Below are 26,617 nucleotides of genomic sequence, written 5' to 3' on the forward strand. Positions count from 1 at the left end.
TCTACTGCATTAAAGTTGATGTATGTTCCTTCGTCTTCCCGAGTGTCCCAGGGTTCCTCCAGCAGGTGGGCCACTCCTCTATGCTCTGCTCTCGTCTGACCCCCCTCTTTCAGTGCCTACATCTCCAGCCAGCCCAACTCCACACACAGGGCTCACAGGGAATCTGTGCTCAAGGAAGACTTGTTGTGTGGGTCCTTTCCAGGTCTTGTGTTCCACCCTACCCCAGGGAAGGAACTACAGAGCTCAGGGAACACTTCAGAATGTCTATGTGTGAAAATAAACCTTCCCCCGTCCTGTTCCCTTATCCTCTCGTGCCATCCAAGAACACTTTTCATCCTGTAACATCCCCAAGTCAGTACTGCCTGGAATTCAAAACACAGGATGACTTACCTGTTAGCCGAAGACTTTTCTCCTCAGCCATCTGAAAAAAATCTCTTCACTTTATAATTTAGGAGAGACCACCACCAACTCACCTTCTGGTGCAGCTCCTGGCCACAACAAAGGTTAAAAAAGAAAAAGCCTTAATTGAAGATGATTTAAAATAATTTAAAAGCTATTATTTGCGGGGGGCACCTGGGTGGCTCAGTCGTTAAGCGTCTGCCTTCGGCTCAGGTCATGATCCCAGGTTCTGGGATCGGGCTCCCCACTCAGCTGGGAGTCTGCTTCTCTCTGCACCCTGCCCCTAAGCTCGTGTGTGTGTGTGTGTGTGTGTGTGCATGCACTTGCTCTCTGAAATCTTAAAAAAAAAAAAAAAAAAGCTATTATTCGACAATAAGCTAACAGGCAATGCACAGCAGTGCCAGTCCCCTGAAAAGCACTGCTCGGTGTCACCTGTCAACCCAGGTAAGGTCAGCCTGTGCAGAGGCCTCCACCTCTCTTACCCAAGCAGGCCTCCACTCCAGGTCCAGCTTGGCTGGGGCCTGGCCACTCAGGGCTGTTGCTCTGAAGCCCATGGCCCCGCCTCTGTTAGCAAGACGTTTACTGGCACAACATCCCCTAGAGCTGTGGTTTTTGGGGGGGGGGGTGTTTGAACCTCAGGTGGTACACAAGGTATCAACTGCTGTCATGCAGGACAAACTGACCAACATTTCTCATTTTTAAAGATAAGAATACAATGAAGGTAACTTTTATTACCACTAAGTGACACTGGTGCTCTCATTGGGATCCCAGTGTTCACCTCCAATCAGATCAGCGTCCTAAAGTAAGACACAAACCCAAAGCTGCTGCTGGCCTGCAGTCTACATGCTCGAAGATGCAGTGGGTTTTGTAGTCCTAACCATGCATATGCCCTCTAAACACACGGTCACTGTACTGGAAATCATTTTCTGACCTGTTTAAGTCTTCCAAGTGAAAAAATTTAGGGGGTTTTGGCTCATCTATTAAAAAACAAAAACAAAAACCAGTAAATGCAGCCAAAGAAGCACCTATTCCATTTGGATTTACAAGGTTTTGAGAGGTACTCCTCTGTTATGTAGACCATAAAAAATAATTACCCAAATAAACTGAACTTTCAACAAGAACCTCAGAAAACATTAGACTATGATTTAAAAAATGTTTCTCACTTTGCTATTTTTTTAGAGCAAAAAGGTATTTTGTACTATTAATAAAATATTTCAAAACATTTATTTCATTAACTCACCCATTACTTTTGGGTTGGTTTTTTGTTTTGTTTTTTGAAAGAGCAAGAGAGAGAGCAAGAGAGTGAGCACATGCAGGGGGGTGGGTGGACGGAAGGGCAGAGGGAGAGGGAGAACCTTAAGCAGGTTCCACGCTCAGCATGGAGTCCAACTCAGGGCTCGATCTCACAACCCTGAGCTCATGACCTGAGCTGAAATAAAGAGTCGATGCTTAACTGACTGAGCTACCCAAGCACCCCACCCATTACATTTTTAATGTGTATAATAAATAAGGGCGCCTGGATGGCTCAGTTAAGCGTCTGCCTTCGGCTCAGGTCATGATCTCAAGGTCCTGGGATCGAACCCCACATCGGGCTCCCTGCTCACTGGGGAACCTGTTTCTCCCTCTCCCTCTGCATCTCCCCTTGTTTGTGCTCACTCGTGTGCACGTTCTCTCATTGTCAAGTAAAATCTTTAAAAAAAACTGGTAAATGTTTATATAATTCTTTTAACTGACAGACATGCCCAAACTTTTGGAGTCTTAGGACTCTAAGGTTCTCTTTTAATTACTAGTGCTATGTAACAAACCACCCCAAATTAAGTGTAAACATTTTATAGTGCTCATAGATTCTATGGGTCAGGAATCTGGAAAAGGCACAGAAAAGATGAGGCCTGGGGCGTTACAATCATCTGGTTCATATCTGAAGCACGTCTGGTGGTTGATACTGGACACAGGCTGGGACTTCAGCCAGGGCTGCTAGCTGGACCCCCAAACATTGCCTTTCCATGTGCCTGCTTGGGGCTGGGCTCCAAGAGTGAGCAGGTCAAGAAACAGGACGTTGGAAACTGCTAGTTTAATTCAGCGTTCAGAAACTGGCACAGCATCAGTCCACCATATTCTATTAAGCAATCACAGAGCCCATATTCCAGGGGAGAGGATCTAGACCCACCCCCTCCATAAAGAGTGTTAAACAATTTGGGGAGCATGATATAAAACTTGCAAATATTCTAGGGTTGAGGCTCAATTCACCACCCTGCACCATCTGGATGCATAAAGATCTCCATATTTACAGAGCTGCCGAGTTTTTCTTTTGATCTTGTGAAGTACCCTCAGCTTGGCTGGTATTTAAATAACTTGGGAATCTTTCTCCTCCTGGATCCTTAGTGACCTCCTATGTTCACCTTAGTCTTCCACTCCATTCCAGATCCCATAGGAAGGGCTTCTTTCCCTGGACCTGTTCCCCCTTAATACAGATTCAAGATCTCTGAGTAGGTCAGCTGCCTTTCCAAAGAGACTCCTAAATCCACCTTTAGCGTCTATCTGGGGGAGAGGGTGCTGGAGAGGAAGGGAGGAGAAGGAAGAAATGAGTTTGGCTGAGTGACCAGATCACGGGAAGTCAGGATTCCTTTTGCACAGACCACCAGCCGATTGGCTGTATCCAGCTTGGGAGACCACAGTGAGAACCCGGAGTTAAAGCAGATGCCCAGGACAGGGAGGAGGCTGAAGGGCTTAAACAGTCAAAGTAGAACGCGACGAGAGTGTCTTCACATATCCGCGTGCTTGTCAGGGGGCAAAGAGAGAGCAGAGGTGCTGTGCTCTTTTAAGAAGCAGAACGAGAACAAAAGAGTCTGAAGGAGGAAGGTTTCCAGAGGTGGCCTGAGTGAGAGATGATGGCTGCACTGAGCGAGGAGACTGACAGATGAGAGAGATTCTGCAAAATGACATGACAGGACCTGGTGAGGAACCAGCTGGGGAAGGCAGCATCGACGTCTTGGGCTTTGGGGTTGGACATTTGGAACCCCTTTGCTAAGTTTCCTCCTAACTCCGACACTGAGATTCTATCCAATTTCAAGTTATAACAGGTGTCTTGGGGATGAAGTCACGAACCTCCCCCTGGAAAGAACCCTTGGGTGAAGGCTGCCAAGGTGTATGGTCTGTTCTCGGTGTAGGTGAGAGAGGCCACGCTCCAGCCATCAGGGATTCTGCCTGCCCTCCTCGGTGCTCTCTAGAGAAACTACTGAAAGGTAGCCAGTGTCTTCCCAGTTCCTCTGCCTCACCATGTGTCCCAGTTACTGAGCAGCCTCGAGCCAATACATGAAAGCACTTGGGGGCACGTGAAAGGCCGGCATCTGTCTGTACCCTGGGCCATGGGGCGAGCGAGGCAGAGCCGCTTAAGACACCAGCAAAGAACCTGATGGGCATTAGTTTAACAATCTCAAGCCACAACCCAGGAACCAGCTGCTTGAAACATGTTTATTGAGCTAATCACTAGGGTACAAAAGAGGCTGGGAAAGCTGTTCCCAAAATACAGGAAACTGTTGGGCTCTTTCCACTCAGCACAGGGAGGCAGCGCCTCTCCCATACTGAGGTAAAGCCCCCACCCACTCCAGACACAGCAGGAAAAAGGCACTCAACACCGGGACGGAGCCGGGGAGCATTAAGAAGGACAGGGGGCCTAAGGCTTCTCTAGCCCAACATCATCAGAGAAAGGTTAGGTTAGGTTAGAAAGGCACAGCCCACCTCTCCTTCCCTTCAAAGACCAGGGTGGGGCCTGGAAGTAATGGTTCCTTCTGCTCTCTTCTCCTATTTGCCTTTTCCAAGTTGAGGTGGGGAGTGGAGGTGGGAGGGGCACAGAGTCCTGTCAGAAATCCTGTAAGGGGAAAGATGAAAACACAGAGACAAAACAGCCCAAAGAGCAAAGAGATGACAGTGAGCTCCCCCAGGTGACCATTCTAGTTCTCCTCCTACCCTCCCCCCACAGCTACTCCTAAGGTTCCAAAAACAGCGGAGAGGACCGGCCACGGGCTATGGCCTATCTTTCCGCCTACTACATCGACAGAGGTTACCTACAACACCTCCCAAGGACACAACTCCTCTAAACTGCCTTCCACAATCTTGTGTGGGGACACTCACCTCAAGGTTCAGCTCTGTAGAATCTAAGAGGTCCAGCCCGTGCTCGCTGGGAGAAGAGTGCTAGAGAGAGCGGGCAGAAGTCAGTCCGTCACATGGCAAACAATAACCAAGGGCCCTTTCCAAGCTGGGTCCCTGCAGCAGCCAGGGAGGGGAGACCAGCAAAGGGACAGTGGGCGAAGGTTCAGACCTAGAGGTGCCTCCTCTCCTGGCTTGCCAACTGAGGCCCTTAAATTTGTTCAGTTTGGAACCAGAGAATGGCATTTTTCCTGAGGGAACTTCAGGAAAGACCATTTTATGAGACTGATGCGCTGCCTACTGCGCTAAGGAGGCACCTAAGAAAGACCATTTTGATAGAGGCCTTGCTCTCTAGTCTGTTTGAAGACGTCCTTGTTTTTGTGCTTCTGAGTACAAGACCCTCCATTCCCCTGCAGTATTCTGCCCTTTCTTTCCCCCACAAAGAGCAGAGAAGGGAGGAGAGTAACAGCAGCGGACACACAACCCGTCTCAGTTTACAAGCTCCATTTGAAAGATGAAGAGGTTGAGGAGTTAAGAGAAGCTAACTTGACAAAGCGGTAGAGCTGAGGACTCAGCTCACCTCACAGCTTCCATGTGCTCCTACTGGCCTGGAGCTATTTGCTCCTGAGGAAGCAGGTGGGCCAGGGTGGGAAACGGAGTGAGTGGAGGAACTGGGGGGAGGGGGAGGAACGGTGGGACCAGGGGACCGTCCATCGTCTCTAGCTCTGGGACTCCTTTCAACTCTTAGGCTCAGAGGCAAAATACTTATATGGGGATTGAGGGAGGGAAGGTTATCCAAGTCCTTTTTGGTATTTTTGTTTTCCCTCCCTTCTTTAATAGAAGTCCAAGCAAAGTACAAAGCAACTTACAAATCTCCCTCCTTTACTCTGTGATTCTTTAAAAAAAATCCTCAGCAGCTTTCAGAGAAAGGGCATTGTCAGGACAACAGAGGAGAATCATTCTAGCTTCTCTATCATAGTTACCTCTAGTTCTAAAGGGAGAAGGGAATGTCGGGTCTACTCACCTTGTCTGTATCTTGCCATTCTTCACTTAACTCATTGTGACTTTCCAACTCTTCTTCATCCTCTTCCATAAGGCTGAGGCTGAGGGCAGGAGCAAAGGGCAGAGGCTCTTACACTGCTGCTTACGGACGAGCCCTGAGAGTCCCTGGGAGGCACCCGGGGGAGCGGGGATGGGCATGCAGGGAGCGGGCTCCAGGTTCCCGCTGCTGCTTCCATCAGAGCAGCTCTCCTCCTGTCAGTTCTACAAGCCAGGGGCACACACTATCCTGGAAGGAAGTGGTCTGTGATTTAAACATGTCCAAAAAGTATGGGCACAGAAGCAGTGGGTCACGGGAGAACCCCTCACAGTGGCCGCCAAATGTGAAGTGAGGACAGAAGACAATGAGAAGCTCACCGGGTCAGCCGGGTGCCCAAACCAGGACCTGAAGGGTTGAGCAGAGTCCGGAAATGCTGTGGACTCGAGAACCTTGACCTCTGGTTACCTGAAAGGGGCTGGCTGTTGGGAATGAAGTAGGATCAGGGATGGGGGTAAAAGTAAAGGGTAAAAAGGGGATGGTGGGCAATGTTACACGAGAAAAACGTGGAGGGAAAAAGAAAATCCCAAGCTAAGAAAATGGGAAAGGTGCAGGGATGAACCCAAGAAGGATGGAGTGCCACAGGAGGAACAAGAGAACAGAAATGGCAGGATGGAGGCAGCCAGACACCAAGACCAGATGCCCGGATGCTGCTGCCCTCGGCCCTCACCCTTGGGTAAGCTCCGGTTCTGAGCTGCCTTCTTCCTCCACTTCTTCCAACCCCCTCAGGGGCTGCGCCCTCTTCACCGCTGTGGAGGTGAGGGTGGGTGAGGGCGGGATGCTGTTCAGCTGCAGGCTTTCTTCCTGGGATGAAGAGGCATCCCCTCTCGGTTGCCTGGAGGGGCCTGAGGAGAAACAGGCACGCGTAGTCACTGGAGACCAGGGACTGCCACAGATCTTTCCTACGGTTTCAAGACCTGCCCAGGGTTTGGTTCGCAAAAGTTCAGAAGAGAATGGAAAACCTATATGGCCTCGTTATGTTAGGATAAAAACGAGTATAATCCTACTTACTAAAAAGTAAGGCTTACAGAATGGTATCTAGAGCTTGTTGAAGGAAAGCGGAAAAAAAAAAAGGCGTAAAATGGCTTTAGAGTTTGGGGACCAGAAGCCACAAGGGTGGAAGCATGAGGGCTAGCGAGAATAGAAAAATGGGAGACTGGATTTTCTAAAAGCCAGGAAAAATGAGGTGACCGCAGCACCAGCGAGCTGATCTGAAGGAGAAGTGGAACACCGGGACTCACGGCCTTAGCCTCTCCTGCAGAGACCCGAGAAGGCAGAAGAGAAGAAAGAATCCAAGGTTATCTCAGAAAACCCAGGCGACAGTATTTTCAAACCAATATGAATATTTGTCTGGGTGCCTGGGTGGTTCAGTCGGTTGAGCATCTGCCTTCAACTCGGGTCGTGGTCCCAGGGTCCTGGGATCGAGCCCCACATCGGGCTCCCTGCTCTGCCGGGAAGCCTGCTTCTCCCTCTCCCACTCCCCCTGCTTGTGTTCCTGTTCTTGCTATCTGTCAAATAAATAAATAAAATCTTTAAAAAATATATATGAATATTTGTCAACTGTAAATGTTCACACCCCCGTTACCCTCTGTCCCACAGCCATGTCTGTGTGCTGAAACCAGTCACTGGAAAGTGAGCTGCTACTGGTCTAAGCGGAGGACTAGAGAAAACAAGGAAGAGCTACACGTAGGACTTTGGGGCGCCTGGAGGCTCAGTCCGTTAAGCGTCCGACTCCTGACTTCAGCTCAGGTCATGATCTTGGGGTCGTGAGGTGGAGCCCTGCATCCGGTTCCGTGCTCAGTGGGGAGTCTGCTCGGGATTCTCTCTCCCTCTCTCTCCCTCTGCCCCTCTACCTGGGTGCGAGTGCGCATGCACTCTCTAATAAATCCTTAAAAAAAAAAAAGCCAAATTGAAAAAAAAAAAACAAAAAACCCCACACGTGTGACTTTGTATCCCCAGGGAGGACCAGGTGGGCCTTCCTCCTCTCCCCAGCCTATTCATGGTGCGATGCCCAAGGGCTCAGCCCTTCAGTCTGTCCTGTCCTCCATCTTCACTGGCTTCCTTAGCCACACAGGTTCACATTTTTAAATACCAACTCCCAAATTTATCTCAAGTGTTTGCCTCTCCCCTGAACTCCAGACTCCTGTCCCCCCGCTGTCTGTCCAGCATTTTCACCTGCAACAACATGGCTAATACTCAAGTCCTGTTCTTCTCACTCCCTACTTTACCCATCTACGTTGGTAGCCATGCCATCAATAACCGTTGTTAGGTCAAAATCTTTTTTTCAGGCCAAATCCACCTTCAGCTCCTGTCTTAGATCCCACATTGTTTGTCAGGAAATCCTATCAGTGATACCTTAGAAATATATCCAGGATCTGGCCACTTCTCCCCACCTCCACCACTCCCCCCAGTCTATCCACTCCATGGCTTCCTTGCTGGTCCCTTTGCTTCTGCCCTTGCCCCTCTACAGTCAATTCTCAACACAGCAGCCAGAAGGATCCTTTAATAACAGAAGGCAGATCTCCTCTGCTCCAAATGCTCTGTTTTCCCATTTCACTGGTTTTGTTTTTTTTTTTAAGATTTTATTTTATTTTTTTTGACGGGGAGAGACACAGCAAGAGAGGGAACACAAGCAGGGGTAGTGGGAGATGGAGAGAGAGAAGCAGGCTTCCCGCTGAGCAGGGAGCCCGATGCGGGGCTTGATCCCAGGACACCCAGGCACCCCTCCCATTTCACTGTTGAGTAAAAGCCAGAGTCTTTACTTGGCTTCATATGGTCTGGGCTCCTCCAATCTCTTCGGCCTTATATCCAACATACCCTCCATTTGCCATCTGGCCTGCCTGTTCTCAGAACATGCCAGGCACATGTCCTGTGCAGTGGCGCCCTTTCGGTACGCTCTTCTCTATACATCAGGCAACCCCTCCCCCCTTCCTTGAGGTCTGTGCCCAACACTCGGAGGCTCTGCCAGCTTCCCCCATCCCTCGCAAGGAGACTGCAGCTCCCGCCTCCCCAGTGTTTGCCAGCCCTCTTCCTGCCTTCCCACCACAGCACACAGCACACAACCTGCCACTCTCTAAAGAAAAGAGATTTGTCTTTTTTCATGCACTGCCCTATTCCCAGCACACAGCGCTCAATAAATACCTGTTGAATGAACAATGGAACCAGTCTCTTCAGTTTTCTCCTACCTTTACAAACCCTGTGTTTTAGGCAAACCGACCAATACATGTACATGCTTGGCTGACACATACCTTCCCATGTCCTGCTCGTGCTACTCCTCCTTCATCTGTTCAGCTTACATAAGATCTTACCCATTTTTCAAGCTCCACTTAAATTCCATCTTCTTGGTGAAGCCTTCATAGGCTTTAGATCAACTAAACTCAAAGTGATACCTTCCTTCCCTGAACTCTAAAACACACATCTGTCAATTCTTAAAACCCTCAGGAAGTTATTTACTGGTGACTGTTCATAATTTAAATTTTCTATAAATGCATTTTCTCTATTACACAGTAAGCTGCTTGAGGATCCTTCCCAGCCTCTAAAACACCTAACACAGTATCATGCACAGAATAGGTCCTTAACAAATATTAGTTAACTGATTAAAGGAGTTTCCTGGTGATCTAAAAATACTTTTAAGTGGTACACAAAAGACATTAAAAAAAAGTTATACTCTACCTCACACCATATACGAAGATTTACTCAAAATGGATAACAGACCGAAGTCAAAGAGCTAAGACAAGAAAACTTTTGAAGAAAACACAGGTGTAAAAGCTTCATGATCTTAGATTAGGCAATGATTTTTCAAGCTATGACACCAAAGCACAAACAACAAAAAAGAAACTAAATAACCTGGATTTCATCAAAATTAGGAACTTTTTCCTTCAAGGAAATGAAAAAACCACCCACAGAATGGGAGAAAATTTTTGTATATCCTGAACTGATACAGGACTTGTATCTGGAGTATATAAAGAACTCTTACAACTCAGCAAAAAGACAAAGAACCCAATTTAAAAATGAGCAAAGGATCTGAATAGACATTTCTCCGAAGAAGATACAAATGGTCAAATAAGCACATGAAAAGATGCTCAACATTAGTTATTAGGGAAATGCAAATTTAGGCGAGGAGATACCACCTCATGACCACTAGGAGATGGGAAAAATAGGAAAGACAATAATAAGTGTTGTAAAGAATGTGGAGAAACTGCGGCCCTCATACATTGCTGCACAAACTGTAAATGATGCAGGCACTTTAGAAAACAGTTTGGTAGTTTCTGCAAAAGATCTGGCAATTCCACTCATAGGTATATCTCAAGAAAATTAAAAACATGTACACACAAAAACCTGCACATGAATGTCCACAGCAGCATTATATATAACAGTCAAAACATGGAAGCAGCCCATCGATAGGCGAATGGATAAAGAGTATACAGTGTACACATAAAACAGAGTAATACTCCACTTGTCTTAAAGAGATCTTGCCATTTGTGACAACGTGGATGGACCCAGAGAGTATCATGCTAAGTGAAATATCAGACAAAGACAAATAAGGATACAATTTTACTTATATGTGGAATCTAAAAAACAAAACAAATGAACAAAAGCAGAAACAGACCCATAAATACAGAGAACTGGTGGTTGGCAGAGGGGTGGGGGGATGTGCAAAACGGAAGGGAGTGAGGTACAGGCTTTCCAGCTGTGAAATGAGGAAGTCACAGGGATGGAAGTCAGTGATACGTGACAGCGCTCTATGGTGATGGATGATCACTACACTTACGGTGAGCTAGCATAATGTATAAAGTTGTCATACAGTTACAGAATCACTGTGTTGTACACCTGAAACTAATGGGAAGCTGTATGTCAACTACACTCCAATTAAAAGAAAAAAATGAAGGGCGCCTGGGTGGCTCAGTCGGTTAAGCGACTGCCTTCGGCTCAGGTCATGATCCTGGAGTCCCTGGATCGAGCCCCACATCGGGCTCCCTGCTCAGCTAGGAGCCTGCTTCTCCCTCTGACCCTCCCCCCTCTCATGTACTCTCTCTCATTCTCGCTCTCTCAAATAAATAAATAAAATCTTTAAAAAAAGAAAAAAATGAAAACCACCCAGATGTCAATCGACTGGCAAATGGATATATAAAATGTGGCATAGCCATACAATAGAATATTTGGCCATAAAAAGGTATGAGGTACTGGGGTGCCTGCCTTTGGCTCAGATCATGATCCTGGAGTCCTGGGATCGAGCCCCTCGTCGGGCTCCCTGCTCAGTGGGGAGTTTGCTTCTCCCTCTGCCCCCACCCCCCCAGCTTGTGTTCTCTCACTCTCTCAAATAAATAAAATCTTTAAAAAAAAAAAAAAAGGTATGAAGTACTGATTTATGCTAAAACATGGATGGACCTTGAAAATATTCTGCTGGGTGAATGAAGGCAGCCACACAAGGCCACCTACTGTATGATTTCACCATATGAATGTCTAGAATAGGCAAATCCAGAGACAGGAAGTAGATGAGTGATTCTGACTACGGCTGAGAGATGGGGAGAATGAGTATTTTAAAATGTTCACTTGAAAACACATAACTCATCAAACTTGTGATTTCTAGGATATTATCACTTAAAATGAAACTATATTAAAAAAATTAAAGAAAAAAATCAGTGATCTGAAAGTAAAAAAAAAATCATGAAGGTTGTGTAAAAATCTTTAAAATCTGGAAAATAACAGAATACTAGATGCAAGGAGGGGCTCCCTAAATGTACAGATTTCTTCATTCAATCTTTGGTTTTATCATCAGTTTCTATTTTATTTTTCACAAAGGTTTGCTATTTTTACTTGGCAGATAAACCTTGAAGAAAATGAATACCGCTTAATGACAACAGATGCTCAGTGAAATATTTGACCAAAGACAAAAGTTTGAAGGAGGCAAAAGACCATATGCTGCTTATCTAAGAATTGGCTCTAAAGAAAGGCAGTAGTGCCGAGTACCCTGATACCCACACACACAGTACTTTACCTTCAGTGCGCCTCTTCTTGGAGCGGGGGTAGCCCTGGGAGCTGGCCTCTGCTGTGTTCTCCACAGGGCTGAGGGAGTGGCGGTAGGTGGTGACTGGACCCCAGGGACAATCAGGTGACTGGGAGACACGCTGCAGACACTTTTCCAGGTAGGACAGTCTAAGGAAGGGGTGGGACGAAGAGGCTGAGTTGCTCGCAGGGCCCTCACCATTCCCTTCTTCCCTAATCCACGTCATTATCCACCCACCCACTAACTTACAGCAGCTGCTTGTCCTGATGGAAGAGTCGGGGGGAAAACTCGGAAAGGAGCTCCAGGAATGCCAGGTTTGGGGGCTGACCGGAGGAGCCAGCTGGAGGAGGCTCAGACAAGGAGAATTTGATGCCTTCCCTTGGTTGAGCAGAATTATTTTAGGAAGATAGTCCCTCCTCACTTCCCTCCCAGGGCTGAAGCATCCTGTCCAAGTGCACCCTCCCCGCCCTCAGTTTGTCTCCCAGAGAATACCCACTGGCCAAACTGATTGCTCCTTCTCAACATGCTTATCCCTCCATCCAAAACCAGACTTCCGTTCTCCCTGTACACAGCCTCTGGCTCAGCCCTCTTAGAAAGATCCAAGTACGCTGACCTCCAACCAATACTTCCTTACTTGTGTAGCGTGACCACAAGGTCACGGTTCTGTAGCTGCTGGGGTCCAAAGCTCAAGGCAAACCTTCGGGCCAGGTCCCTCATCTCACTGAAGGCTGGAAGCTCATTCAGGCCCTGGGGCCCCTGTTCCTGCAGCAGTTCTGTGTACAACTGTGTCCAGGAAACATGGTACATTTGGGAAAGGGAGGAACAAAGTGGAAATAGAGAAGTACAGCATTCCCTTCTTGGCCAATTCTAAAGGGCTTGGGAAGCCATCTGCTACTTTTACTCTTTCCTGCCAGGACACTGTCCCTACCCCTGACCCCCTGCAGCACAGAGAGTCTTCACCCTTTCTCTAGAACAAAACAAATATCTGTAGTAACTGAAGGGACTAAGAGACAACAAACTAGAAGAAAATTAGGAATTTCTATCATCTTACTGATGGTGCTCCTATGTCCTAATATAGTTGAATTTCTATGGAGTTAGGGTGGAAACTGCCCCTCAGCTAATACTTTCCACGGACCTACTAGTTACAAAGGAGACTGTCAAGTAGAGTCAAAATAAATTAGTTCCTGTTTGTAAGGTTCTCACACCCTACATGGCTGAGGGTGAGCAGACAGTTGGTGGGCTACAGGGAGGGCATATCATAGGCCTGAGGTGCTCCAGGCAGAAGGGAGTACCTGCTTGAGGCTCAGCAGCAGGATTCGGGAACAATGACTCCGGTCAATCTGCCTTGCTCTAGTTAGTGTTTCCTTGATAATGTCACCATAGTCATTGTAGAACTGAGGGACAGGAAATGGGGAAGATAATGTTTGACCACAAGACAAGACATTCCATTCTGTTTCTTCCTTTACACTCATCGTGTGTCCTTCCTAAAGTACCTTAGGTCAGGAAACATGAATTGAAGTATAAAACAACTCAGACTGGACCTCCTCTCTAGCCAACAGGTCCGGGCCCAAAGACATCAGAGTTTAGACAAAAAAATAAGGGAAGCAACTCTGCCCTGAGCCCATTTCTTGGGGAAGGAGAGTAATAAGCTTGCCACCATCCGCTCTCTTTGCAGCACTGAAGCCTTCACTGTTTGCCTCTCCCCCACTAGAAGGGAGACTCCGTGAAGCAGGAACTTTACTCTGTGTTGCTCACCACTGTGTCCTTAGTGCCTGGAATGGTATCTGGCCCAGAGTAAGTGCTCAAAATAAACATAAATCAATACAATGGTGAGTCAAGGAAACATCTAGATATCTTGTAAGGAATGATACCTCTTCCATTCTTTTTTTTCTTCTTATATTACACCCAGTTTATGGAGACTGCATTCACAGAAAGAAAAAAAAAAGATTCTGGACAGAAAGAGTAAGATTTTCTTTCCAATGAATTTCCTCCTAACAGCTTTCTTCCCATGATTATTTACTGACTCTTCTTTGTCCCTTTATTCCAAACTCCTGTTGCCTTCTTCCTCGCACTTTCCCTTCAAGCCTGATAGCATCATCTCCCCCACCCTCCTTCCCAGAGTGCTCCAGTGTCTGAAGTTCCAGCTGTCCTCAGCCTGATGTCACTCCACTCCACCTTGTTGTAGTGTTTGAACACATCTGAGGCTGCATCCATCTCCAGGACCCCATAAAGCAAGAGTTTGCAGAACCCAGCCAGGAGGCGGCGCCGCTGGTGTAGCTGTTCTATCTGTAGATGATCCTCCTGGGAATGACCTGGCTCACATGAAATGCAGAATGGAAATATCAGAACCACCGATTTAGGACTCCTGCCCTCAAATGCCTGAGGCAGGCCCAAGCCCCAGACCCTTCCTGAGCCCCAGGTATTGAGTCCTTGTACCACTGCCCAGTTCTCCAGGCTGGATGAAGACGTGGTCCATGAGGAAGCTGGCTAGTTCAGACTGGAGAGTAGCTTCAGGAAAAAAGACAAGGGGTCTAAGGAAATCACGACCCCCTACGATCATCTGAGGGCTGAAGATGAGAAGTAGATCACTTAATAAAACAAAAGCCTGTTGGGAAAAAGAGAATGCTTAAAAAGGACAGGATATTGATCGAGACAGAAATTACGCAGCTAATCTCCCCCTTAGAACAAGGCTTCCTCGGACCACAGGGAGAGGCGTGTCTCCTTGGTCCCACCCGAGTACATGCCAACCTGCTCCTGGATGTCCGAATCCACATCTGAGAGGCAACTCTGGCAGAGTTCGCAGAAAGCCACCATCCTGCCCTTCAAACTCAACAGGTGCTTCTGTGGAGACAGTGGCTTAATGAGGAGGAATGGAGACACAGGCCTTTCCATTCCCATTGTCCCTACTCAGACTCAGACTCACCTGGGAGGCACCTGATCCAGAAAGGTGGGTTAGTGTCCAGAGAATGGAAAAATAGACAAGAGTCAAGGCTGGCAGGATCACCTGTAACAACCAAACGTTACCTAGATGGAGATCAGGAGAATGAGCAGATAGGGAGGAAGGGAGAAAGAAAGGGAAAGACAAATAGGCAACACACACCCAAAGCAGTGAAGAGAAACAAAAGCAGTGAAGAGAGAAAATGAGATTAGGGGACACCTGATTCCTTCTCTGGGGGGAAAAAAGCACTGAATCTGGAGAATCTTCAGAGAATTCTGTCTTGGCTAGGCATGCCACCTCTTCCTTATTTATCTGTCATCTCCTAGAAGCCCTCAATGTTATCCTTTACTCCCAGGAAAAGGGAGAGGGTGGCTGTTTTCAGGCACCGGAAAGTACAGTTCACCTTCTAGAGTGGAACGGAAGGCACAACGTGCACACGACTTTCCTCCTGGGTCTACTCCACACTCCCGGGACTGGGACTGCCTGGCATTGTTGGCCACCTAGAACCCAGAACCCTGAAATGTTCCTCTCAGACTCATCTCGGACTCGTCTACTTGCCTGGTGAGGAACCTCTCCTGTGTCCACAGCCTTCCGGAGGAGCCGGTAGCATGGCTCATAGAGCTCCCAGCGACTCAGATCATGAGCACTTTGGGGAGGAGAGGGAAACATTACTCAGGAATCAACGCCACAGACACTGACAGACACAGGAGAAGGAACGGAGGTGAGCTGCTCACTTGTAGAAGGCAGAGAGGCGCTTCAGAGTGGCTGCCAGACTATACACCTCATCCTCATCGAGGAAGGATGACTGAGGAAGGAAGAAGATCCACAGTGGGATTTTCCCGAGAATTCACAGATCCACGTTCCCCATCTTGTGGCCCTCTCTGACCCAAGTTTGGGGTGTCCCATCTTTCAGCTCCAGGTCCTACCTGCAGCAGCTCTTCAAGTTCCTGCTGGAAGCGGTCAGTCAGCAGATCCACCAGTTGGCTGCGGGCAAAGTCTACCCGGCCGAAGAACGTGAACTCAGGATTACAGAGCAGATAGAGGGCATGAGCACCTGCCTCAAGCACCGCGGGCTCTGCGTGCTTCACCACCACCTCCTGGAGTTGCTGTAAGAACAGCTCCAGATGCTGACAGAAAGAGGTGAGAGAAGATAGTGTTGCGGGGGAGCAAGGGAGGGGGGGCAAGTCTTCTGGAGGGGAGGAGAGCTGTGGGAGATAAAAAATACATAGTTGAAAGCATTAAACTTAAAGGATAGAATGCCTATGAAAGGGAAGACTTACTGATTTTTCTGGAACCCAGGTTCTTGAGAAGAACCAGATCTTGGCAGTAGAACCTCTGGCCCTAGCAAGGAAGCAGCACTGTATAAGAACTATATTTTCCTCTCTCCTCACCTTCTCCAAGCGCCTAGTGCAGTAGATGTTGAGGTCAAAGTAGCTGAGAAGCTGGAGCAGGGGAGCAACTTTCTCTGCATCAGCTGAGAACTGCAGGGATGAGAGGGAGAACTACTTATTAGCTCATATATGCTAAGCCCTACTCCCAGTCCTCACTGGAGGCCACTTCCATTCACTGCTCATTCCCAGATACTGAATGGTGGGGCAGCACTACCTTGGCCAGGAGCTGGGGGAGCAGGGGGATGAGGTGCTCCGTCAGCTTCACCTTGTCATCGGCTTGGATCTTCCGTTCTTTTGGGGTTAAGCCCTGGAATTAATCATTTGGGGGATGGAGGGAAAGATGTAGAAAAACAGTGGGTCCAGAGAGTGTGGATGTGTATGTATCCCTCTTCCCTACAATCTTATCTGCCCTGGAAGGAAGAGAGAATTCATTTGGCAGCTCCTTCAGATCTTTTTCTAGAAATGGGAATCTTTGAGGGGCAGAGAAGTGGCACCCTAACCCAACACCTGAGGATAAAGATGAACAATGCCTATCTGGATTTAATATTGCTAACCAACCCACCCACCCTTCATGCCGTACCTTCCTCCCAGTAATGCGCCCCACAGGTGGGTGACCCTCTGAAGCTTGCCGAACGCTGGACACAAGGATTTCTATCAGCGTGCTCTCCTGCACATCTCCCAAGTCTGGGTTGGCAGGAGGATAAAAAACACAGAATCACAAATTAGTCACCCTCCATCTCCAGGTCACTCCAAATCCCACTGCCCATGACACCTCTGCCTTTATTAAGACTCCTGGTTTCCTACTAGGAGGTGAAAGGTCCCCTCCTCCGGCTATCACAAGGCACGCACTCTGGTCCTTCTCCAGCAGCAGACTTGTGAGACTCTCCCAGTCTTTCAGCTGAGACGCTGCACAGTCCCACAGGCTGTCTACTAAGTAAGCAGCGTGGTCATGGAGCTGTGGAAAAAGGTACATTTTTTTTAATTTTTTAAATTTTATTTTATTTAAATTCAATTAGTTAACATATAGTGTATCGTTGAGTTTGAGAGACAGAATTCAGTGATTCATCAGTTGCATGTAACACCCAGTGCTCATTACATCACGTGCCCTCAATAGCCATCACCCAGCTCCCCCTTCCCCCCACCCCCTCCCCTCCAGCACCCTTCAGTTTGTTTCCTATAGTTAACAGTCTCTTACGGTTTGTCTCCCTCTCTGATTTCGTCTTATTTTTATTTTCCCTCCCTTCCCCTATGCTCCGTTTTGTTTCTTAAATTCCACATTCGAGTGAAATCATACGATATGATTTCTTTCTCTGATTGACTTACTTCGTTTAGTTAGCATTAATACCCTCTAGTTCCACCCATGTCCTTGCAAATGATAAGGTTTCATTTGAAAAAGGTGCCTGTTAAGCTATGAAGCCACGTTAGAAAATTCTGGTAAATACTGATAAACCACGTCTTTCCTTCCTGCAGTGCCAGCTCCCATCCTTCTCCACCAGCAGGTCTTACGCACAACAGCCAAATAACTCCTTCCCATACATCACCTCACTCTCCACAAAGAAGGACAGCAGAAGGTGGAAAAAAGTCCTCTGGGCGCGTGGACTTCGGCGTCGCTGTCTCCCACCCGCTGTTCTAGTCTCACACTCAGGGTAGAAGAGCCTGGTAGAACGAACATGGGGAAAGAGCCACGCACTGGAGCAAATGAGGAGTGGAATAATCACGATGGGGGAAAGAAAGAGTCCAAGGAGAGCTGTAAGGGAAAGAGGTGCAGAGCCAGGGAAAGCCTCAAGGAGTTGAGAGGGGGAAGGCAACACCAAAAGAGACTTTAACGGGTATGGTGGGTGGTCCCTGGGAAGAGCAGCAGCAGATGCAGGAGAGAAAACAGACAGCGCCATAGGAACAAATGAGAGGCCCCTACTCACTTCCAGTACAGAAACTCCCCTGCAGCAGACGCCAGGGCTCGGTTAGAGGCATACACAACAGGGTAGACGCTCTCACAGTCTGCATCTGTCAGCACCCCTTCCATGTTCCTGCCAAGACAAAAGAATAAAAAGCAGGTGGTTATGGATGTTGTCCTCTAGCACAACTAAGGCTAGAAATAAAGAGAGGCAAATGAGGATTTGGAACAATCCAGAGGAACCAAAAATTAAAAAAAAAAAAAGCAATGAAGATTAACTGACAAAGAACTTTTAAATGGCGAGTAGAAGACAGAGGAGTATAGAGAATTAGAGAAGATAGGAAATTTTCCTGGAGATCCTGCAACTCAGGAATGACCTCTGTCTTTCAACCTGTGCATAAGAAAGTGTCAACTTATGATAGGTGGAGGGAAAGGACTCTAGAAGGGCCTGTCTGATGTTGGAAAGGTCAGACTCTGAGATGCATGCCTCCCCATTCCCCAGGACTCACTTCAGGATAAGTATTAGTAACTTGACGGCCTCCACTGCCACATCATACTCTCGGTCCATGACCATAGAAACCATCCGGTCCTGTAAGGAAAGAACACATCGCTCAATACTTCATTGTACCCATCCCCAAACATCACGCTCTCATAGAATTTGAGAGATTCCTAAAGAGAAGGCATGGAGGCAGATGCTGGGATAGCCACAGACACATAAGAGCAATAGGAATGGAAAGACGAGGTGGGGAAATGGGAACCACAAGACAGAGCCAAGCACAGGAGTACTGTCCCGATTTCACCTTGAAGCGGCTGGTAAAGAGCTCCAGGCGGGCAGTCAAATCCCGGCTGCCGTACAGCCCTTTTAGAGCCTTCAGGCACTTCAGACGGACTTCTCGATGCTATCAAGGAAAATGGAAATATGACTGACTATTCCTCTACTTAACCCCCACTGGGCCTTCATAACCCCTCCGGTAGATTACTCTTTCTGGGCCTTGGTGTCCTGCATGCTGAGGACTTGGGGATGACTCAGAGATAACAAACAAGAGGATCACAGCAGAATCTAACAATCATAATGAAAAGGACCTTTTGGCTACCACCCTAGCACTTGTCTTACCAATCCATTTCTTGCTTTTCCTAGCTTTCTTACTTTTTCCTAGGGAAAGTCTTTCTCTCTGTACTCTGGTTTTGAGGTGTTCCATCTCCTGGATGTAGCCTTCTCTCTTTTGCCTTATCCTACCCAATACTGGGGAGTTTTGAGGTCCACTGTCTTCCTTGATGGGCTGACCGCTAGTGAAGCTTCCAAATGGCAGAACCAGGAAAAGCTGCAGCATCTTAGGGCAGGAAGAGGGTAAGGGGAAAAGGAGAAGAGAGACTTCAACACGCACCTTATCATGCAGGGTCCAGCCAATATATTTCAAATAGCTGTCAGTGAGGAAAGATGTGCTGTAGCTTTGCATCCAAGACCCAATCTCCTCGATGCAGATAGCACGAATCTCAGGAAGGACATCCCTAGGCACAGAGAGAGAAACTGACCCCCTATCACCTTCTTTCCAAACTCACTTTCCATCCTCCCACACATCTTCCTGCCATAGAAGAATCTATTTTCTTCACTAAATACCCTGCCCCATGCCTTTCATCTTCTCCTCCCAATGTAAATACATAAAAAATAAACATTTTCTGTCTGTAATACTGCATAAAATTATTGAGCTTATCCTCCTTGCCCCTTTTAAAACTGATTTTGGAAGTTAATTTAACCGTCGGCCAAACTTCCGCTTGAAGAAAAGATTAAATCAGCTGAAGAGTTCTGGAAAGGCAGAGGCTGAAATCTAGTTAAGAGTGAAAAAAAATATGGATGCTATTTTTAACTTAATTCCACTAGTTCTTTTAAACAGTGTAAAACTCCCGTTTTTAGCACAGTGACACGGCAGGCTGGGCTAGGAAAAGGCCTGCCAAGTTGCATATCCTTGGGAAAGCCCGCCTTTTGGCTCTTTGCTCTTGTCCTCTTGTCTTCCTGGGTCTCCAGTCCCAGGAAGATGTGGATGGGAAAGTCTTCTGCAAAGTTGGAGCAGAATAATATCAACAATGCCTTATTCTCTTATTTTCTCTCCCAAAAGAGCTTACAAGAGCCTTTGTAGTTGGGGATGAACTAAACCTTACTAATTCAAAACATCTGTTGTCAGAGTTTTTGCTCCAGCTGCATTAGTGCTAGGCTCACCAAATAACCAGGGTCAGGAGAGCGGCCTTGCTACTTTTACAGATTCTACAACCAAGGACCAGCTGCTTCAAAGAGAGGAGCCCATTGACTCACCTGTACCGATGCACAAAGACGCCCCTGAAAAGGGCATTCATCATCCCCTCAATCTCCTCTTGATGCTCTTGGAGCTGGAGGACAGGGAGGAACAGGTCAATCTTTCTTGTGCCCCACTGGCATAAGGCCACAGAAGTATAGTAAAGTATGACTTCCATCTACTTCTTCTTTTTTTTTTTTTTTAAAGATTTTCTTTATTTATTTGACAGATAGAGAGGGAGAGCACAAGTAGGCAGAGAGGCAAGCAGAGGGTGAGGGAGAAGCAGGCTCCCCGCAGAGCAGGGAGCCCAATGCGGGGCTCGATCCCAGGACCCTGGGACCACAACCCAAGCCGAAGGCAGACGCTTAACGACTGAGCCACCCAGGCGCCCCCATCTACTTCTTATTTATTCCAGGACACAATCTGAACCCCTGAAAACCTTCTAATTCTAGAAGAAGCTATATAACCAACTAATGCCTCAGAGGTCTCCCTGTGTTTTTGTAAAAAAATAATATTCCCCTCTGGGTCTGGTTATTCTGGCTATCTTTGGCTATTTACAGGAGCTAGCTGGTAGTTACATACGTTTTCGACTAACAACAGTTGAGAAAATGAATTTTTAATAAATGTAGTTTGACAGAAAAAGTAGAACTAGCAGAAAAAGAGAGGGGAGAGATTAGACCAGTGGTTCTCAACTGGGGCCCCTCGGGGGTCATTTAGCAACTTCTGAAAACAATTTTTTGGTGGTCACTCTTGGGAGGGGGCACTACTGCCATCTGGTGGATGGAGGCCAGGGATGCTGTTAAACATCCTGCAATGGCAAGACAACCTCCTGTGTCAATTGCGCCATTGTTGAAAAACCCTGGATTAGATGAATGATAGATATTAAGGAAGCAGAACGATAAGGAGAATTACAAGAACAACAAGGAAGCAGAATTATAAGAAAATGTTCTTTAAGACAACTGACCCTACCTCTTCAATAAATCAACTTACTGGGAGGAAAATGGGGGAGGCAGAAGTTCTATATAAGATTAAAAGAGGCTTAAGAAATACAACAAATACAATGCATGACCCTTAATTAAATCCTGGTTGGAAATAATCAACTATAAAAGGCATTTTGCAGACACATAGAGAAATTTAAATATGAATTGGGGCTAGAAAATATTAAGGATTATTAATATTTTTGAATGTGAAAATGGTATTGGGTTAATGTGGGGATAATTTTTTAGATGACTTTTTAAAATATTTTTGTAGAGTACACAGTTTAAGTCTTTAGGTGGAAATACCAGTATGTTTATAATTTACTGTATCAAAAAAACAGATGAGCCAAATATGGTGAAATATTAGTTGTTAAATCTACACAATTTGTATACAGTGTTCACTCTACCAGTGTCCCTATTTCTCAGAATGTTTAGAAATTTTCATATTGAAAAAAAACGAAGGGGCGCCTGGATGGCTCAGTTGGTTTAGGCTCTTGATCTGACTCAGGTCAGGATCTTAGGATCCTGGGATAGAGCCCTGTGTCCAGGCTCTGTGCTTCAGCAGGGAGTCTGCTGGAGGATTTTCTCCCCCCCCCCCCCCACTTCTTCCCGCACGCGCATGCAGGCATGCACTCTCTTTCTCAAATAAGAAAAGGGGGGAGGCTGATTGGCTCAGTCAGTTAAGCATCTGCCTTCAGCTCAGGTCATGATCCCAGGATCCTGGGATCCAGCCCCACCTCGGGCTCCCTGCTCAGTGGGGAGTCTGCTTCTCCCTCTCCCTCTGGCTGCTGCTCCCCCTGCTTGTGCGCTCACTTGATGCACTCTGTCAAATAAATAAAATATTTAAAACTAATAAATAAAAATAAAAAATGAAGAAAAGGAGAAAGAGGGATCGAAGGAAGGAGGAAAAGTGTGTCATCAGTACCAAATTCTACAGAAGTTTGGAGAAAGGAGATTGAAAAAAGGCCATTGACCACAGGGATTAGGAAGTCACTGGTTTGGAGAGAATAATTTCAAAAAAAAGCTAGATAGCAGAAAAGGATTCTGTTGGAAATTAAGGAAGTAAGGAAATACTAAAAAGAAGGACAGAGATGGAATACTTCATAGAGAAGAAGAATAAAGGATCAAGGGCCCACAGACATTTATTTATACATGAAGAGCAGAAAACAGTGGGGAGGGAGTGATTAAAAACCAAACCGAGGGTGCCTGGGCGGCTCAGTCAGTTGGGTGGCTGCCTTCAGCTCAGGTCATGATCCTGAGGGCCTGGGCTCCTTACTCATCGGGGGTCTACTTCTCCCTCTGCCCCTCCCCCTCCCCCTGCTCGTGCTCCCTCTCCTTCTCAAATAAAATCTTTAAAAAATATACAAAATAGGGGCGCCTGGGTGGCTCAGTCAGTTAAGCATCTGCCTTCGGCTCAGGTCATGATCCCAGGGTCCTGGGATCGAGTCCCACATGGGGCTCCCTGCTCAGCGGGGCATCTGCTTGTTCCTCTGCCTGCCACTCTGCCTACTAGTGCGCTCGCACTCTCCCTGTCAAATAAAATCTTTTAAAAATAAAAATAAAATAAATAAAAAATACAAAATAAATAAAAAATAAAAACCAAAAGAGAATAACCAATAAAACAAGAGCCTAGACAAGACAAATAAAAGATTCATGGTGGTAGACTCAATTTAAGGCCTGAAACAAACCTTAAGTACATAAGGTTTAAGATCATACGGACACTGAATATAGTGAGAGTGAGGAAAGAAGGTTTACCATGGAAGAGAACTTGGTGAGGGGTGGGAAAACAGTCAGTTGATGCAGTGACACATGGGGAGTCCTGCCAACCTCATGCTCGGGGAGTCTCAGACACTGCTGGAGAGTAGGGGGGAAATCAGTGTCTTGTGACAGACATAGCTGTTTGAAGGTTTAATCGATGTAAAAGATTTTATTAGGGCTATGTCATCCGGTGGTCTTTAAGTTTGAAAGGAAATAAAGCAAATACCTACTACGTGCCAGACTAGACAATTCACTCACCATCTCATTTAACCTTCATAAAATGGTAGAATTATCCCCTTTTTAAAGAAAAGGAAACGGAAGCTTAGAGGTTACATAAGGCCACGGAACTAGTACCTAATTGGAACAGAACAAACCCAGGAGTGAATGAAAGGCCTATCGCTTTCCAGTCCTTGAACAGTTGGCCTCCCTTGTCAGTGGCTGGCCTTTAATACTCCTGCGGTGACCTGCAGACTGTATACTTGACCAGGTCAAAAATTAACTGCCTGCACGAGATGCAAGCACAACACTTAAACACATTTCTGATAATGAATGTAGACAATGAAAACTAAGCCAACGTGGAATTATAAAGAACTCTGAAATTTACTCTAAATTAGAAATAATTCATTGAGCTCACATTCCAGAAACAAGATAAGCACGCAATGACCTCTGACAGGATGGGTCTATTAAGACTGTTAGACTCCACTGTTCATGGCCTGAAAGGTTCCATAGGGGCCTGTGTCTTACCAAAGAGAAGTGCTCGGACACTGCTAAGATGGCCTGCAGCAGCAGTGGATGAAAGCTGGGAGAAAGGGAAGGAAGAGGCAGGAAACACTTCTTACTTCTTTGCGTTTCTCCAACAGGCTCTCCAGCCGCTCAGGTGCTCTCTGTCCTGGCCCCTTATTTCGTTCAGCCTCATACTGTCGCTGATTATTGTCTTTGTGCAGACTCAGCTGAAGGGCAACTCCTACCAGGGAGGTCATTAGCTTCATGGCTTTGAGCCAGGAAAAACAAGAAAAGGGAATTATTACTTAGGTCAGAGGAGCGAGGATAGGTTCAAAAAAGAAAAAAAAAAGCTTCTTGTGGTTTCAGTGGGAAGAGGAGGAGGAAGCAGGAAGTGGGGCAGCTGGGGGAAAGCTACCATGGCTGCTGCCACCACTGCCACCAAAAAACAGAAGAGAAAGAAAAGAAAGGAAAAGGAAAAGGAAAGGAAAGGAAAAAGGAAGGGCAGTAAAAATAAAAAGCTAGAGCAGGGTGACCCTAACATCTGAAGACTGACTGTTCTGGAGTGGACCTTTTTTTCTCTTTTCTGGCCTTCTTTTAATCCTTAGCATATTCCCAGCAGGTGAGCTATGAGAAAAAAGTTTAGGCTGAAAATTGTCACTATAATCTACCCTTTTCTATAATACCACTAGTGAGAAACTTGATTGAAGTGTAAGAAGACTGCCCTTGAAATAAAGAGCTAAGACAGAGGTAAGAAAGAAGATCCAGGACCAAAGAACAGAGGAAATCTCCCCGAGAACATTTATAGAGTAAAAGTGAGCGCTCACCCGCCAGGGTGCTAGTGTGACGGAAGGCACGGACTTGGGAGTCTGAGAGGCCGGTGAGCAGGGAGATGAGGTCGTCCATGGGGAAGCCGTCATAGAGAAGGCTATACTGGCACTGATAGACCAAGGTCTTCACAAATTCACAGAAGCTGCCCTGGAACTTCTTCCAGGATGGACCTGGTGCTGTCAGGGGATAGTCTCCTGAGTCCTACAGAAGGATTTATGAAAAGGATGAGAAAAGTATTATCAAGTCTATGAAGCCATAGGGACTCGGGATATCAAAACCCAATAGTATAGTAAAAATGTATCTCAGGTATACCTCATTTCCTGCTATTCTCAACTCTAGAGGCATATTCAGATAACATCTATGGGTCCCTTTTGCCCCCAAGAAATTAAACTCCTTCCAAAAGCTATCCCTTATTTCCCAAAATCAGAAAGAGGGGGATAATGGGCCTTATATTCTGAAATAAGAGTGGCAAGAGAATCCTAGTTGTCTTCCTCCACCTCATTAAACTGTTCTGTTAGGTGCCGGATGATCTCTGAGTTGGACATCTTCTTGAACATCTCGGGGGTCACATTGCCTGAGGAATGGAGGAGATGAGGCACTTAAGAGAAAAATAACAGGACACTGTGACCATTTGCATATACACCTGAAGATGAACTACAGAATACACTGAAAAGAGCTTAGGTGGGGAATAAGAAAACCTGAATCCTAGTCATAATATCTGCTACCATCCAACTGTGTATCTGCTATAAAGCAAGCTCTCTAGAAAACCCAAGGAATCAAGCAATAGAAAGCAATGGAAAACAATGGTTTAAAATAAATCCAAATGGGCCATCTGGTTTGCTCAGTCAGTAAAGCATGTGACTCTTGATCTCAAGATAGTGAGTTCAAGCCCCATGCTGGGTGTGGAGCCTACTTTAAAAATAAATAAATAAATAAAGCAATAAAGCTACACCAATTCTGGATTCTTGTAATACAACCTGCCTGAAATTATCTTGCCCCAATAAATTAGGTCATGACCTCTGGGGATCTGGGGGCCCACAGCTTCAGTGGAGAACTATGGAAGGAAATGGCTAAGGAAATAAGGAATAATAAAAAATTATCTCATCTAGAGAAAGGAAGACTAAAAGATGTCTAATGGTCTATTTTCAAATTTATGAATATCATCTTCATCACATTAGTGTGATTAGTTATTTTTCCCCAAAGGATCTTAGCTCCAAACCAACATAGTTCCCTAACTGGATCACTTACCTATTTACCAATCTACAATGTAGTCGAATCAGTGAAACTTTTTTTATGCTTTACTTTCTCCCTTTATTTAGAAAATAACTAGTCCCGCTCATCTAAATGTAGCAAAAGTTTCCTAACATAGGAGTAAAGGGCTAGGGATTACAAAGAGGTAGGAATTTCCTCACCTTTACATCCACAAGATCGGATGAAAAAGTTAATGAGCTCCAGGAATCCTGCATCCTGGTCTTGCTTGTAGCTATCCAGCCACTCATCCACCAAAGACTAGGAAAACAAGGTGGATGATTTCTATTTCTGGCACTATGACAGACTGGAAATCCTGTATGATTGTCCCAACTGAAACAGCTAAACTTCTGATTAAAATATTAAAAACATCTTTTAAAATGTATTGCTGAACTGGAATGAAAAGCAGAATTCCATATAGGCCAAAAATCAAGTGAAGGTAGCAATCCTGGGAGATAAGAAAGCTGATTTTTGCCCTGGGGTTCTATTTAACACTGGAAATCCTGACTTTCTGTCTAGACAGCTGCATGGAATGCAGAGCATAAGATATAGAGCCTTTGGGTTTTCCATTCACTGGAATGAAAAGTAGAATTCCATATAGGCCAAAAATGAAGTGAAGGTAGCAATTCTGGGAGATAAAAAAGCTGATTTTTACCCTGGGGTTCTATTTAACACTGGAAATCCTGACTTTCTGTCCAGACAGCTGCATGGAATGCAGAGCATAAGATATAGAGCCTTTGGGTTTTCCAAGAGAGGTCCAAAGGGAGGCTCCTGCAATAAACCTAGGTGCTGAAAAAAGTCACATCATGGAAGCAGGAATAAGAAATGAACCTACAGGTCAGAAGGGGACAGCAAGAAAACTAGCCTGTTATGACTAGTGTAGGGTGAAGGGGGAAAAAAAAAAAGAATTCTCCCTTGAGAATT

The 26,617-nt window shown here is 46.2% G+C and overlaps 1 protein-coding gene across 1 annotated transcript in view; it reads right to left on the reverse strand.

Annotated features, from left to right (window-relative positions):
• Positions 1-4,295: 4,295 nt before the first annotated feature.
• STAG3 (STAG3 cohesin complex component) overlaps positions 4,296-26,617 on the reverse strand; it is a 29,677-nt gene continuing 7,355 nt past the window's right edge. Inside the window, exons 6-34 of the mRNA XM_045875694.3 lie at positions 25,858-25,954; positions 24,943-25,019; positions 24,442-24,646; positions 23,734-23,885; positions 20,180-20,253; positions 19,257-19,380; positions 18,672-18,770; positions 18,381-18,460; positions 17,897-18,004; positions 17,519-17,633; positions 16,827-16,932; positions 16,558-16,661; positions 16,192-16,284; positions 15,978-16,067; positions 15,513-15,713; positions 15,321-15,391; positions 15,145-15,232; positions 14,572-14,652; positions 14,397-14,489; positions 14,085-14,253; positions 13,824-13,960; positions 12,941-13,042; positions 12,283-12,431; positions 11,898-12,026; positions 11,640-11,797; positions 6,312-6,486; positions 5,962-6,063; positions 5,570-5,648; positions 4,296-4,590 (exon numbers count right to left, since the gene is read on the reverse strand). Of these exons, the coding sequence (XP_045731650.2) occupies positions 4,423-4,590; positions 5,570-5,648; positions 5,962-6,063; positions 6,312-6,486; positions 11,640-11,797; positions 11,898-12,026; positions 12,283-12,431; positions 12,941-13,042; positions 13,824-13,960; positions 14,085-14,253; positions 14,397-14,489; positions 14,572-14,652; positions 15,145-15,232; positions 15,321-15,391; positions 15,513-15,713; positions 15,978-16,067; positions 16,192-16,284; positions 16,558-16,661; positions 16,827-16,932; positions 17,519-17,633; positions 17,897-18,004; positions 18,381-18,460; positions 18,672-18,770; positions 19,257-19,380; positions 20,180-20,253; positions 23,734-23,885; positions 24,442-24,646; positions 24,943-25,019; positions 25,858-25,954 (3,426 nt within the window). The 3' untranslated portion in view covers positions 4,296-4,422. The remainder of the gene's footprint in view (positions 4,591-5,569; positions 5,649-5,961; positions 6,064-6,311; positions 6,487-11,639; positions 11,798-11,897; positions 12,027-12,282; positions 12,432-12,940; positions 13,043-13,823; positions 13,961-14,084; positions 14,254-14,396; positions 14,490-14,571; positions 14,653-15,144; positions 15,233-15,320; positions 15,392-15,512; positions 15,714-15,977; positions 16,068-16,191; positions 16,285-16,557; positions 16,662-16,826; positions 16,933-17,518; positions 17,634-17,896; positions 18,005-18,380; positions 18,461-18,671; positions 18,771-19,256; positions 19,381-20,179; positions 20,254-23,733; positions 23,886-24,441; positions 24,647-24,942; positions 25,020-25,857; positions 25,955-26,617) is intronic.

The sequence above is a fragment of the Mirounga angustirostris genome, unplaced genomic scaffold (genome assembly GCF_029215605.1).
Source record: "Mirounga angustirostris isolate CCGP_5_RB_7025 unplaced genomic scaffold, mMirAng1.0.hap1 SCAF_5, whole genome shotgun sequence".
NCBI lineage: Eukaryota > Metazoa > Chordata > Mammalia > Carnivora > Phocidae > Mirounga > Mirounga angustirostris.